This window comes from Delphinus delphis, chromosome 2 (genome assembly GCF_949987515.2).
Source record: "Delphinus delphis chromosome 2, mDelDel1.2, whole genome shotgun sequence".
NCBI classification, from domain to species: domain Eukaryota; kingdom Metazoa; phylum Chordata; class Mammalia; order Artiodactyla; family Delphinidae; genus Delphinus; species Delphinus delphis.
The window spans coordinates 135,313,150-135,328,662 of NC_082684.1; the positions used below are offsets into that span (position 1 = coordinate 135,313,150).

The following is a 15,513-nucleotide window of genomic DNA, read 5'->3' on the forward strand; positions in this document are numbered from 1 at the left end:
AAAGGTAGGTCAGGGCTTCCCCGGTGGCGCAGTAGTTGAGAGTCCGCCTGCTGATGCAGGGGACGTGGGTTCGTGCCCCGGTCCGGGAAGATCCCACATGCCGCGGAGCGGCTGGGCCCGTGAGCCATGGCCGCTGAGCCTGCGCGTCCGGAGCCTGTGCTCCGCAGCGGGAGAGGCCACAACAGTGAGAGGCCCGCGTACCGCAAAAAAAAAAAAAGAGGTAGGTCAACAACTATATTAAACAAAAATGAAAGAGGAAAATCCAGGAGTGAAAAAGAACCCTTAACAGGCTCCTAAATGAAAGGAATCATTCCTCTTTTCATAGGCGAAGGGTTAACATTGAAACAGCTGAGCTACATCCACATACCATTCAAGGGCAAGAACCTGGCAGGTCCATGTCCTGAAAAATCAACAAGCCATAACACTATCCAGATAGACTCAGGGAACTTGCTGCAATCCAAAGTCCACATCGCCACACTGTGTGTCCTCCTGAATGTTCACTCGACTGTTAGTTAAAATAATTACTGCCATTTGCCACCTGCACGGCCAGTTATGGATACGGGGAAAACAGAACTTCCAGTGGCTGCATGGTGTAGGAGTGTCAGCGGTATTCGCTTACACATTTTTATAAACAAATTCAAAGGCTATGTTGGCTGTGACTCGGAGGCTGAGAATTATACGTGAAATTGTGCCATACCTGGTCCACACAATAAACAGAGAGAAGGGAATTTAAAGCTGGTTAAACTGATGAGATACCACATCAGTTTAAAATCAGTCAATAGGAGAGGAACAAAGAGAGGAACAGGGAGGGAGGAAGGGAGAGGAAGTGGAAAAAAAAAGAGAACCACATACTGTGAAATGAACAAGTTCAGTTAGAACGTTCATCAGGATTTGGAAAATCATAATGCCATCTGCTACTCTGGACCTCGGAACATCAGGGATCTCGTGGGCCCAGACGCTTTCATTTCCAGAAGGAAGGAAGGAACTTACACCCCCTGGAATGCTGCCTCCATCCTGGAATGAAGGCAACACTCCAGCCGACCAGTTTGGAATCTCTTTTGAGAACATTTGCACTGTTCACAGACGTGTTTTCCCTGGTTTAGGGAAAATTAACGGCAGGCAAAGTGATTACAGCAACTAGGCAGTGAGGCAGCGCAGTGCCCCAGCCCAAACTGCTGGGTAACTGACCCTGGCATCCAACTTGGGCTCAGGGTGTGTAGGTCCCATCATGGTGGATTAAATGAGCATTGTCCTACGGCTGGATGAAACTTCACAATAGAGCAACACATGTTAAATGACAGCAGCCAAAACTGGCCCCACCAGGCAACTGCCCATTCACAGAAAGCTATTCACAGGCCTTCACCACCAAGAAATTAACTCATTAATAATACATCACGCTTCGTGGACAATTCAAAGAAAACAACACAAAGCTACTTGTCCAATGACTGTCTAAAGATGCAGCATTTTCCCTGGGTTAAAAAAAAACTCCAAATTTAATTGACTTACTGAGATCAAAATTACAGGGATGTTTATGCTAATATTTTGATTAGTAAAAAAGAAGAAATGGAAAAAGTCTATCCACTGAATTCATTCAGTGCCATAGGAAATAATAAAAATATAGATTTTTTTTCAGCAGTAGCTAATAAAATCTGACTTTATGTAAATGTATTTATTTATTATGTTTTTGGAACTGTATTTAAAAAATTATTTTTTCCTACTTTAAGCGACTTTATACATTCTTCAGACTATCAGGAAAATTTTTGCTTTTAACTTGTTTCTTCTGTTACATTTTTAAAACTTCCTTCTTTCTTTCTCCTTCCTCCCGACAACTCATAAATATGAATTAAATATAATTATAAATGAACAGACAGTAACTTTTGGATTACTGCTGTGTTTTGGTAGAATCTTAATGTCAATTCTAAAGAAACAGTTATTACGGATAGAACAAGTAATTACTAAAGGAATCATGGCCTTAATGCTAACCTATTTTCAATTTTCAAACCAGTCAAACTGCATTAATTTAAACATACTGGACTTTTCAAAGGAGGTATTAGATTTCTACAGGCTGCCTTACATAAAAGGAGAATATCGGTTTTCAGGATCCCAATTATACCTTCCTGACACTATGAGACAGAGGTCTAGTTAACCATATCGCTGGAGGACACGACTATTGTATATCTACTTGTATTAACTTACCAAGTTTCTAATGCCTCCCAGTCATTAACTCATACAAGTTACAAATAACATGAAATCCCACATCATCAATACCCATTTATGCAAGTGGTTAGAGTGTCAGTCACTGTGGTGGGAAGCTCTAGGCATGCACGGGTCACGTCGGACAGCTCAGGCCATCAGGTCTTGTCTCACTTTAAACTACCTGCAGTTAGGTGTTGTGAAAGAAAGAGGCCATCCTAGGATGCTGGGAGCAGGAGGGATGGGGGATGTTCCTTTTATTTTTTTGCTAACTTCAGAAGCCAGAATTATGGCGAAGTCCCTCAGGCAAAAAAATGAATAGATATTATTCCCTCTGGAGCTGGTTGATACCACGTTTTGAATTCCAGGGGGGTATTATTAGACAGCCATTTTCCACACCCTCACTCCCCCACCCCCACCCCCAGAAAGCACCTGCTACGTTCACAGCCCAGCAGCTTCTCAGTTAACCAGCCCTCAGTTAACCTGCCCAAGAATGAGTGATTCTGCACGAATGAATTTTTTAAAAGATAACAGTGGTTCAAGAGCCAAACCTTTTGTGTACATAAATCTTTCTAAAAGGAGTCAATCTCCTCTCTGCCAACATAAACAGAATATGCAGAAGAGAATTCAATTATTTCTTAAAGACACGGAGTCATTCTTACAGACAGCGAAACTGAACTGTGTTGCAATATACTTCTGCCCTTGGGGCACGTCTGCAATGCTTTCTAAGTTGTCTTTTACAGTTTTAAAAAATAATCTCTTCCTTTGATGCCAAAAAGTTCAGCTGTCACTTTTTGCTTCCATCAAGGACAATTATAGTATAGTAAAAAGAGTCCCATCCTTTGTCCTTCAGTTTCCTCATCTGTAAAACAGAGCGCTGTGGGAAAGCAACATGACACAGGGGAACACTGGGGAAACATTTTATCAACCATAAGGGTTAAGGCTAGACTTCTGAATTTTGATAAAGGACTGTATTTATTAGCTAAGTATCTCCTTGTCATATACTATTACTTTTTGGATTTTTTCTGAGGTCTTAAAAAAAAGAAGTAGTAAGTTCTTATAATTACGTGTAAATTTCATTCAACAAATATTTATAAGTGACTACTGTACATTAATTAGGTGCAGTACTAGGAAGATAGAAATAAAAACCCTGGGAGCTGAGAGTCTAGTTGATAAACTTCTTATAACTGGGTCTGGAACAGGAATTGATATAGTTCTGAACGAGATGCTTGGTGCTGCCCTGCGAACTGAATGCTAATTATCTTCTTCCCATGAAGTGTGTGTGTGCCCCAGCTCAGTGACAGTTTGACTGACCAAGCCAAATGCTTCTTCTCTGATCCGACCTCCACTCTCTGCTACATCCAATTACTCACCAAATTCAGTTTATTCCATCCCCTGAATACTCTTCAAACATGCTAAGGCTGTCTTAATGGAAAGCCCACGTAATTTCTGATCAGGACTATAAGCACAGTAAGTTCCTAACTGTCCTTCCCAATCTACTTTCCACAACCCCATCAGAGTGATTTTTCTGAAACACAAATCTGGTTCTGTTGATCCTCTGCTTAAAACTCTTTCACCTCCCTCCCGGCAAATGCCTTCAGGCACAATGTGTAAAGATCCTTCTAAATGTAGCCATTGCCTCATTTCTTTTAATACTTTGCCAAGCACTGCAGCCATACTGAACTCCGCACGGGCCTCAAGTATCTCTGAGGCTAACTCCTACTGGCCCTTTGGGTTTCCCTTCTGTGTGGAGCTCTCTGGTATATTATCACCTCCTTCATTATCTCTCTTCTCTGTGTTTCCCCAGCACCCTGTCCACACTTTTAGTATATGTAGAATTTATGTGACTGCAAACATCATTAAATGCCTTGTCATAAATACCCTTTTATGTGAGGGGGTTAAAACGACAGTCACTGTGCTCCTCTGAGAGCTCATTAAGTCTCATGCCACGTATATTGCCTGCAGTTTAGTTTAATATTTATTTATTGTTTACTTATTTATTTATTTTGGCTGTGCCGGGTCTTAGTTGCGACATGCGAACTCTCAGTTGCAGCACGTGAGATCTGTTCCCCCACCAGGGATTGAACCCGGGCCCCCTGCATTGGGAGCTCGGAGTCTTACCCACTAGACCACCAGGGAAGTCCCTTCCTGCAGTTTAGTTTAAAGTTATCTACTCATACATGACTGTTTACTAGCCTGTCTCCCTGACTAGAGTAGAAACTCTTTACTGGTGGCAACTGTATCTTACTCACTCCCTATTCCCCAGTACCTAGCTTTGGGATTAATACAGGTTTACAGAATGATTGTTTGGGCTATAATCGGTGGTTTTCAAATTATAATCTGTGGAACTCTAAGGACTTTTATGTGGGTGCCATGAGTGGGATGGGGACAGGGTAGAGATCTAAGCTTCCTATCCTTTGATCAAACCACAAAGGCCTCAAAGTCCAAAAATTTTTTTTTAACTTGTGTGTGTCAAAGGACACCATCAAGAAAGTTAAAGTCAATCCACAGAATGGGAGAAAAAAATGTATAGTATCCAGAATACATAAAGAACTCTAGGCACTTCCCTGGCGGTCCAGTGGTTAAGAGTCCGCCTCCAATGCAGGGGACATGGGTTCGATCCCTGGTCGGGGAACTAAGATCCCACATGCCGCAGGGCAACTAAGCCCGTGCTCTGGAGTCCGCGCACCACAACTAGAGAGAAGCCCTCATGCCGCAATGAAAGATCCCGCGTGCCGCAACGAAGACACGACGCAGACAAATAATAAATTAATTAATAAGAAAAGAACTCTAACAACTCAAAACTAATAATTAAAAAGGAAAAACCAATTTAAAAATAGAAAATGCATTTGAACAGAATTTAAAAGAAAATATTCAAACGATCAATAAACACATGAAAATATGCTCAACATCATTAATCATAAGGGAAATGCAAATCAAAACCACAATGAGAGACTACTTTACATCCATTAGGATGACTACAATTCAAAGGAAAAAAAAACCCAGAAAATAACAAGTGTTGGCAAATATGTGGAGAAATCTGAAATCTCGTAAATTACTGATGGGAATGTAACATGGTGCAGTTGCTGTGAAATACCGTTTGAAAGTTCATCAAAAAGTTAAACACAGGGGCTTCCCTGGTGGTGCAGTGGTTAAGAATCCGCCTGCCAGTGCAGGGGACACGGGTTCGAACCCTGGTCCGGGAAGATCCCACATGCTGCAATTAGGCCCGTGCGCCACAACTACTGAGCCCGCGTGTCACAACTGCTGAAGCCTGCACGCCTAGAGCCCGTGCTCCACAACGAGAGGCCACTGCAGTGAGAAGCCCGCGCACTGCAACGAAGAGTAGCGCCTGCTCGCTGCAGCTAGAGAAAGCCCACGTGCAGCAACAAAGACCCAACACAGCCAAAAATAAATAAATAGATTTATTAAAAAAAAAAAATTAAACACAGAATTTTCATATGACCCAGCAATTCCACTACTAGGTATATGTATCCAAGAGAATTGAAAACAAAACATACATCCACATAAAAACTAGTACACAAATGTTCACAGCAACATTTTTCATAATAGTCAAAAAGTGGAAACACCCCAAATGTTAATCAACTGATGAACAGATAAACAAAAATGTGGTATATCCATACAATGGAATATTATTTGACCATAAATATATATGAAGTACTGATAAATACGACAACGTGGATATACTTTGGAAACATTATGCTAAATGAAAGAAACCAAACACAAAACACCAGCTATTGCATGGTCCAATATATATGAAATGTCCACAATAGGGAAATCCACAGAGACAGAAAGTAGATTAGCTAGTGGTTGCCAGGACTGGAGGGGACAGTGAAACTAGGAGTTACTGTTAACAGGTCCTCGGTTTCTTTATGAAGTGATGGAAATGTTCTGGAACTGAGCTGTATAATCTATGAGTGAATTTTATGTTATGTAAATTATACTTAAATAAAAATGTCAAAGTAAAAAATAGAAAACAGAAATAAGTTTCTCTGTGATGATCTTTGAAATTAGCAGTCCTTTTCAGCTGGATAGAATGGGCCTCAGCAGAAGAAAAGACAAACTTAGACCACATGCTATTTTCTGTAGGATTAGCCCTGCTAGAAAAAAGTTCTTATTTTAATTTACTTCAAGGAGCGTCTGCTTGAGCCATGATCTCTACTAGGTGTGGGGATAAATCCCTGTGCTGGATGACTTCATGATACAGTGGGAGACAAACTCACAAACTAAATTTGATTCCATATGAGTAACAATAATAAAGCTTTGTAAACATGCTATGCTGAATTATGCCTAGCACTGGGTGGGCACGGGGCAGGATGGAAGAAATGGGAAGGTAACAGAGACAGCTTCAAAGAGGACATCACATTTGAGCTGAGCCTTGGAGAACACTTAGGTATTTACAAAGTAAAAAACGGGAGGCCGTTCCAAGCAGAGTGAGGAACACAACCCTAAGTATGAAAGTGTGAGGCAGCCATCAAGACTAATGATGGACCCAAAGTGAGGCCGAAAAAAACATGGGTGTGAATCTAAAATGCTATGCTAGGAGGTTCAGACATTACCCTACAGGCAGGGTTTGGCAGGTTGAGATCTGTATTTTTAAAAAGGTAATCCTGTGGAGGTAGGGTGGCAGGAGAAACAAGGCAGAGAGAAAAGCTTAGAAGCTTGTTATGGTTATATGTGGTTATAAAGCAGACTCTTCTCTCCATTTTCTTCTCCTTTCCCAGTCCTCTCTTTTCTCACGCCCTTCTTCAGGTATCACCCTCTTCTAGAACAGAGATGTCAGCCGCCTCTCAGTTTGCCCAGCTCATGTGGAAGTGTCTAGCTGTGTGATTAACCTCCATACTCTTCTTTACTAAGCTGCCAGGTGGGGGTTAGCATCAAACACTGCTTCCTTCCAGCACTGGACATGTTTGCTGGCACTGCTAGAAAACATCAGAGGAGCCAGGTCTAAGAGAAGAGTCCACATGAAGCCTCTTGTGAGCTCAGGAGTTTCGTGGCGTGGATGATTGTCCCCATTCGTGACTCTTTTTAGTACCACTGTAATGATGTGCATATGCCAGCCAGGCAGATAAGTAAATAGTGGAGGCTCTCTTATGTCTCAATTAAATTGTATGATTAAATAGAGTCATAAAAACTCACAGAAGACAAAGGCTTTTTTTTTTTTTTTTTTTTTTTTTTTTTGTGGTACGCGGGCCTCTGACTGTTGTGGCCTCTCCCGTTGCGGAGCACAGGCTCCGGCCGCGTAGGCTCAGCGGCCATGGCTCACGGGCCCAGTCGCTCAGCGGCATGTGGGATCTTCCCGGACCGGGGCATGAACCCGTGTCCGCTGCATCAGCAGGTGGACTCTCAACCACTGCACCACCAGGGGAGCCCAAGACAAAGCCTTTTATGAACGGAATTTTGTAATGATGGGCTATTAAATATGTTTTGGACCAAGAGAGCCTGTTCCCATCTTAAGCAAGCCCACTTTACTCCTCCTCATCATTGAGGACCCAAGGCCAGGCCCCAGAACAACACCCCCCCAGCCCCCTCGCCCCAACCTCTTCTTGCCCATCACTCAGCTGGTCACTTCCTTTCCATCGTCCTCTCCCCTATCCCCACTGTGGCCTTCCTATCAATCCTTTTCAAGCTACACACCTTACAGGGAAAGCCGTCATCTCCCCTACCTTCCAGACTGGGGCACAAAGGTCCTCCTCTTAAAGCCGTGATTTGCCCTGGCTCTAGCTGTCTATTGGCCTGGAACCCTGGCATTGTTACAGTGATTCCATTATCCTGATGGTGTCATATCCAAGAAACTGTTACTTAATCTAAGGTCACAGATTTATACCGATATTTCCTTTTAAGAGTTTCAGTCTTAGCTGTGAAACACTTACATTTAGGTCTTTGATCCACTTTGAGTTAGTTTTTGTATATGACGTGAAAAAAATTCATTCTTCTGCATGTGGATCTCCAACTGTTCCAGCATCATTTGTTGAAAAGACTGTACTTTCACCATTAACAGGTCTTGGCATCCTCATCAGAAAACAACTGACCATGGACATATGCGTGTATTTCTGGACTCTCAATTCCATTTTACATGTCTATCCTTATGCCAGAACCACACTATTGATTACTGTATTGATTGACTGATTGATTACTGTAACTTTGTAATACATTCTGAAATCAGGAAACCTGAATCCTCTTTGTTCTTTTTCCCCAAGATTGTTTTGGCTACTCTGACTCCTTTGCATTTCCATATGAATTTTGGGATCAACTCACCCATTTCTGCAAAAGAGCCCACTGGGGTTGTGACAGGGATTGCACTGAATCTGTAGACCAATTTGGGGAGCGCTGCCATCTTAACAATATTAAGTCTCCCATTCCAAGAATGTGGGATGTCTTTCTGTTTATTTAAGTCTTTAATTTCTTTCAAAGATGTTTTATAATTTTCAGTGTATAAGTTTTCCACTTCGTTTGTTAGACTTATTCCTAAGTATTTTATTCTTTTTGATGCTAACTGTATCTTGAAGTGTTTTCTTACTTTCACTTTTGAATTATTCATTTTGGGTTACTAATATATAGAATTACAACTGATTTTGTGTTTTGATTTTATATCCTATCATTTAGAAGATACTTCTGATAAGGTATAAAACATGACTTATAGGAATTCACTTTTTACTGGTAAAAGGAATATATAAACAGATGTATAAACCAGGGATTTGTTAATTGTCCTGCTGAACACCTACAGATGTTAGACAGAAATTTATATTTAGCTATAATATGCTTGAAATACACACACACACACACACACACACACACACACACGCACACTCAGAGTAATGATCCATTTTTCTGGCTGTCATATTTTAGATAACCTGAACATTCTGAAACACATCTGTGAACTCAAAAATGATTTGCAAGAAAGTTTCAAGCCCTTCTGTCTGACATTTATCTTTTTCCTTTTTTGACCTTGCAAACTTCTTCTCATCCTGTAAGACCTAGCTTAAATGTCACACCTCCTGATCCACCCCCAGAACAAACCCTCTTCTGGCAGAACAAACCCTCCTGTTTCTGGGTTGTATAGTATGCATCCTATAACAAAGCATAATTATTCATTTCCATACTCTTATCTTTTCCAAGTCTGTGGCCTTCTTGGGGGCAGGCTCAAGGAGGAAGTCCCCACTTCAGTCTTTGCAATTCCCAGCACCTCAATCCACTGATGTCCTGGCTGGCTCCAGCCAGCCTGGGATTCGGTGACTCAGATATCACTGCTCTGTTCCCACCTGCCACATCACTAATGTGGCCAGCCCTTTGTTGCCAGCCAAACTGGGAGCCCAGGCACTGGGGAGAGCATTAGATGGCGACATAGCCTCCTGAGTCCCAGCACACTGTATTGGCAGAGGATTTGGGACTATGCCTCTGCCTTTCTACCCTGACTCACAAATCTGATCTTCAGTTGACCTGGGAGACTTGCCTGGAAGAACAGTCCTCTCTAGGCTTGAAGGCTGCCCTGAGCATGGCCTGGTCAACTTGGGCTGGCATACAGTGGGCGCTTTTGAGGACTATCCGCTGCATGAATGAACACAAGCCTACTCACTTTACTTCATCAGCCTCAATGTCTCTTCTCAGAGCAGTGGTTTGCCCTTACACATACCACTTGGGTATCTGATTTCATTTGATACCTTTAATTTTGCTAGGGTCACCATCAGCAGTGCAAAGACTGAGACAAGATGATCAGATAACTGGGGCAGCCAGTAGTCACTGACAAGAATGAGGAGTGACCATAGAAAACAGAGGTGATCACAAGAGAGAACACAGAAAAGCACCAAGCAGAGCAGCACACCCATGTAGGGGTCATTTAGTTTGGGAGCAAATGGCTCTCTACACCTCAAAAAGCCCAAGCATATCACTGAGTGCCAAGGCCAAACACACAAGCAAAATGGCTGGTAAAATTCAATGAAAGAACAAGGCAAGATCCCCACAATTCTACAGCCCTAGAGGGCATCAATACGTCAAAGTTTAGTTCAGTACCATGTTCAAAACAGGGACCTGAGTCATCAAGAAAAGGTTATGATACCTTTTATAAAAGCTTTATACCAATGAAATGATATTCACTATACTTTATCAACAGGCTGCCAAGAACAAATACATTTTAGAAACATTCTTTCTAAAAAATGCAAATTTTCTCACTGATGTCAGAGCTTAAAGTAGTATCAGTTAGCTAGACAACAAGGGCCACCTCATTCCCCAGTGATATCAGATGGCTAAGGCATCATGGCACGCATAGACACACATCACTTACAATGAACCCAAGTACTTTACAGCTCAGGTATTCAGGGACTTGGAGAGGGCCTGATTATGAGATTTACAGTAAGAAGTTCTTTTGAGAGAAGCAACTTTGAGGCAAAGATGGTAGCTCTAAGACAGCACTCAGATCCTGAGTTAGCCAGGTCCAAACCAGACAAGCTCCACCCCCTAAAATTAAACTAAATTTCCCAGATTTCTCTTTGCAGTCTGATTCTCTTGGTACCTTGGCTACTCATCCAGTTCCTGTTCTGTGGTTCAAATTTCACGTTCATGATTCTTACTACTCTGTTTACCTTTTGGTGTCTTTATTTGGATATGTGGTGGCTGACTCTGGCTTTGGCCCACGATCCCACCTCCTGTCTCTCAACTCCTGACATTCACCCCTGGCTGCTCTAGCGCTGGCTCCTATCCACTTGATCTTGTTTTACTACTTCTTTGTTCTTTGCCAGGCCATGCTAGGAGGTCAAGGGACATCCACATAATAATAAATAAAGTACGTTACACTGGGCTTTGCTTAGCTGTTTTGTACGTGACTCCAAATACATCCATCTTGTTTGAATTAGATTCCCTTGGGGTGGTACTTTTTGATTTGCCTTTTCCCGAAGAGAAACAGTATATACTGTCATTGGATAGCCATTTCATAATGAGGTATATCCCATGCCCAAAGAGTAAGATGGTTCAAATCCTGGCTGGTTATATTCATTCAGAAATAGAAGCCCTACATGTCAGATGTAAATGAAGATAGACAGTTAATTGTCCTCTGGGATCTAAAAGGGCAGACTTAGCCATTACGGAAGAGGTTCTCAAACTTTCATGTGCAAAGAGTTGGGAAGCTAGTAAAATGTAGATTCCTGGGCTCTACCCCTAGAAAGTCTAATTCAGAGATCTGGGTCCAAGAATCTGCATTTTAAACAAGAGTCTTAGGTAATCCTGATGTAGTTAGTCCTCAGACTACCCTTTGAGAAACACTGTATCACAGCAATGAGAAATCTGACAAACGTGGGGTAAGCACAGTAATTAAAAGATCCCACCAATTCTTCCTCTCTTAGAAGCTATGATGCACCTTGCCTAAGGCAGGTCACCTGGCCAACTCTTTCCTAATATTCTTATTCCCAATCATCAGCTTGGTTCCAAGATCAACTTAATGTTTGTTTTAAAAATATATGTGAATTTCCCAAGTTTTCATAAAAAAGATATTTGAATGTTTTTAGAGTAAATGGGAATAGATGTCTAAGTTATAGTTTTCTCTCAACTGAGGAAGAAGAGCTATAAAGAAAAATATACGATTTAAGCTACAAGCTACTGTCCTTCATCACACATACCTTCTCTTCTTAGAACATCTCCCTATGATGATTTCAAAAGTCTCAAGATTTTACCCAAATCAAACAAGTAAAATATATTAAATTTAATAGCAATCACTGCTACTTTAAATAAGGAATGAAAACATCCATTTGATCCAGAAAACCTTCAAATGAGCTCTCCAGCAATACCTGTATTACTGGTGAAGGTATCTGTACCTGAACATTCTGATGCCCAGGAGCCTGGCAGACCAAGAACGGCAGAGCCCAGGAAAGATGGCAGGCTGTGCACTTGACTGGGGAGGCCATTTCCCTGGGCACGTCCCTAAGCAATCCTGAAGGGGGAGCGCAGGAAAATCAGTTTAATTGGGAGGATTCTGATGGCCATAGGATGCTTTGGGAATCTAAGATGACAGAAGATATTGATGAGCTATTAGATCCAGGAGGCCTGTCTGATATTTGAGATAATGGGGCCTCCATTTGTTTCAGGACGATGCCTTCATTTTTGCACTAACATGGTTTATGGCTTGCAAGGGATATGTGGACTGACTGATGCAGACATTAAGGATGTTGGAGCTCCATTCTTACTATTATTGTGATATGTGTATGTATTTGTTTTTTTCCTAGGAGGATCTTTATTTTTTTCTCCCAAATCTCATAACTGGTTATACAGACGTTTAATTGAGAGGAATAATTATGAATTAACGATATTTTCTCTTTCAAACTTTCCTATCTGAGTCATTTATTGCCGACATGACAAGCATTTTAAATACTGCAAAATTAAAGTTTAAAAAATAAACATTGCTAGCAGGCAAGCTCAAGCCCAGAAAAACTCAGTTTTTAAAAAACATTAATGTTTCTTAATCGGAGTCTTGTATACTATAAGACTGCTAATTTACAGGAAAAAAAGGAATTTAAAGCCAGCAACAAAAGTAGTTGATTGAGAATGAAATTCAGGTAGCTTAACTCCATAAAGGCAAAGGGACAGTGAAACTCGGATACGGATGATCAGAGGTAGGATGACTTAACATGTGAGAATACTAGTTAAAAGCACAAAAAGTTAGGAGTATGTTCTGGGGAAAATGCCTAATTAGGAAATTAAAGCTGAACTGTTGACCTAGAGCTTCTGAACACTTTTATCACTCTGCTATGCTTTCGGTAAATAAAGCAAGGAGGACAAATTTTATCCAGCTTATGTTTGCTGTTCAACTCTGACCCTTGCCTACTGAATGACTTTAAATATGTGTTACGGAAAAAATGATACCACTTTAATTTCCGGCTCCATCCCCATCTGGCCAGAGAGAGGATAAATTAATATCATCGTGTTTTGTCTTTAGGGCTTCTGATGCCCCCAAGGACCAGCCTGTGGGACAGTCTGTTTTGGCAGAGAGTCTCGGCTGGAATCAGAAGAGCAGGATTCAGGACAAGGCCAGTTCACGTAACACAGCTCAGAGCCATAGAACACAACTTGCTCCGAGGATGTTGGGCATTGTGCTTCATTAGGAAACAAAATATAAGCTTTCCACACCATTAGGAATGACTTTAGGAGTGAAAGCACATAAGACGATGCCTCACCTCATCAACAATGCACTGCAGAAGCTGGAGAGGCTGCAATGGGAAAGAAGAAAGGAAAAAGTATTAGCCTCTATGCAATATCTTTACAGTGGAGTGGAAAGAAAAAATCATTAATGCAATAAAATATAGCAAGATTAATCAACAACAGCAAACTCTTATAAAAACATTGATGCTCAGGATGTTCTATTATTTCTAATGGTACCTAATCTAATACAGGCAGTTAAAGGTTTGCATTTTCTTCAAAATGCAATTTGCTAAGTTTAAAACAAGGCATTCAAGCATGCAAAGGAAGCAGCCATCAGGAAAAAGAAAAGTGAATTTTTTTCTGAACTCATAAAGCTTACCATTAAAGATCCCTGGTTTTTCTGAATCTGAAAAAAGGCAATATGTAATTAGCATGTCATAATCAAAATGACTCACTTGGACACATTATGATCACTGAGAGAAAATTATTGCATTGCTGGTGGCAATTTGTGGGCATGTGTTAACACAATTTACATAATGAAAATACACAAATGTTAATAGCTCGCTTCTCATTTATAGGCGAAAGTCAGCAGAATGTTAATTTCACACAACACTTTTTAGTACCCTCCAGGTTGTATTAGAATAGGGAGAAAAACCATAATCCATTTCAAAAGGCTGTTTACGATTCAGATATAAATAATGTTTTATATTGCTAGATTGTGAACACTGGGCTTAATGTTGCAATCATTGCTAATGTTATGAAGCTCACTCTTTTTAAATTAAAAACCGATTTATTTAAAATTGAAATTAAATCATAGTCAGAAATTAGAATTTTGGGTTCCTGCCAGTGTCTGCTCACAACCCCCTATTTTGTGAAGAAAACTTTAATTATGTGGTTGAAGTATTTGCCTCTGACTCAGGAGTGGGTAAAGACTCCACCTCTTCCAAAGTTCCTTCAGCAGGGCAGCAATGCTTTCTGGGAAAATCAAATTCATGCAAGTTTTAACACTGGTTTTCAGGGGATAAGAGCAGAGTCAAAGAAGATGCCTGTTCTGGAGGCAGCTGCTCACACAGCTGATAAACCACATCTCTTAGAAAGTTACTAAAATGTGGCAGCAAATTAATAAAACATCCACTTAGTAGTTAAAGTATTAAACACTTCAATGTGTGCCCCCCAACCAAAAAAAAAATTGCCTGCAGTTATTACAAACTCAATGAAAATGTCGTCCCAGGTACTAAATTTCCTAAGGAGGAAAATTTTGGGAACCAAATATAACTACTGAGGAGACAGTTGTTTGCTGTGATAACAGTGCTTCAACCAGCGGGTAAAATATAGGTAAACTAGTTAATAGTCCCTTATATGCTTTTTTTTTTTTTTTTTTTTTTTTGCGGTACGCAGGCCTCTCACTGTTGTGGCCTCTCCCGTTGCGGAGCACAGGCTCCGGACGCACAGGCTCAGCGGCCATGGCTCACGGGCCCAGCCGCTCTGCGGCATGTGGGATCTTCCCGGACCGGGGCACGAACCCACGTCCCCTGCATCGGCAGGCGGACTCTCAACCACTGCGCCACCAGGGAAGCCCCCTTATATGCTTTTAATGGTGCTTTTAATAGTTCTTTCACATACACGTTCTCATTAGATCTCACAACCACCCTGAGCTTGGCAGGGATGGTCATCTCTAGTCTATGATGGGAAAAACCGGGCCTCTCAGAGGCGGGCAGGCCCAAGGCCACAGGAGCAGGCTGTGGTTGTGCTGGGGCCTCTCCCGTGCTCCTTTCTCTCCAGCATCATATCTGCCTACAATCACAGCATTCCTTAAAAACAACTGGATTTGCATGTGTTTATACTTGGCATGGTAAAGTTGATAAATGATCAGTTTTGGCACGTGGCTTATTCTCAACTAGACTGTTAAGCTCCTCAAGGGCAGAAGCCATGTTTTTGCATTTCTTTTGCATCCCTGTGGCTGATCAGCAGACCCTTCCACCGAGTGCTAGATGTTTTAGAAAGTGCTTTCCCATGTATTATCTCAGCTGAGCATGGTACCCACTCCTTCCTGCTCTTGGCTCCTCAGCATGCCCTCCCCAATCACCACTCCCTGAAACTTCCATCTCAGGTTGATTGGCTCTTAGTCTACTTTGATATTTCCTACTGAATGTTGTCCTGATGCTTCTTCTTGTT

The 15,513-nt window shown here is 41.5% G+C and overlaps 1 protein-coding gene across 3 annotated transcripts in view; it reads right to left on the reverse strand.

Moving 5' to 3' along the window:
- MAP2K5 (mitogen-activated protein kinase kinase 5) overlaps positions 1 to 15,513 on the reverse strand; it is a 263,527-nt gene that overhangs the window by 46,688 nt on the left and 201,326 nt on the right. For 2 of the 3 annotated variants that reach the window (XM_060005718.2, XM_060005716.2), the window contains 2 exons: positions 13,718 to 13,744; positions 13,374 to 13,406 (listed from right to left, as the gene is read on the reverse strand). In XM_060005718.2, coding sequence (XP_059861701.1) covers positions 13,374 to 13,406; positions 13,718 to 13,744 — 60 coding nt within the window. The remainder of the gene's footprint in view (positions 1 to 13,373; positions 13,407 to 13,717; positions 13,745 to 15,513) is intronic. The other variant, XM_060005717.2, reaches the window with a different exon arrangement.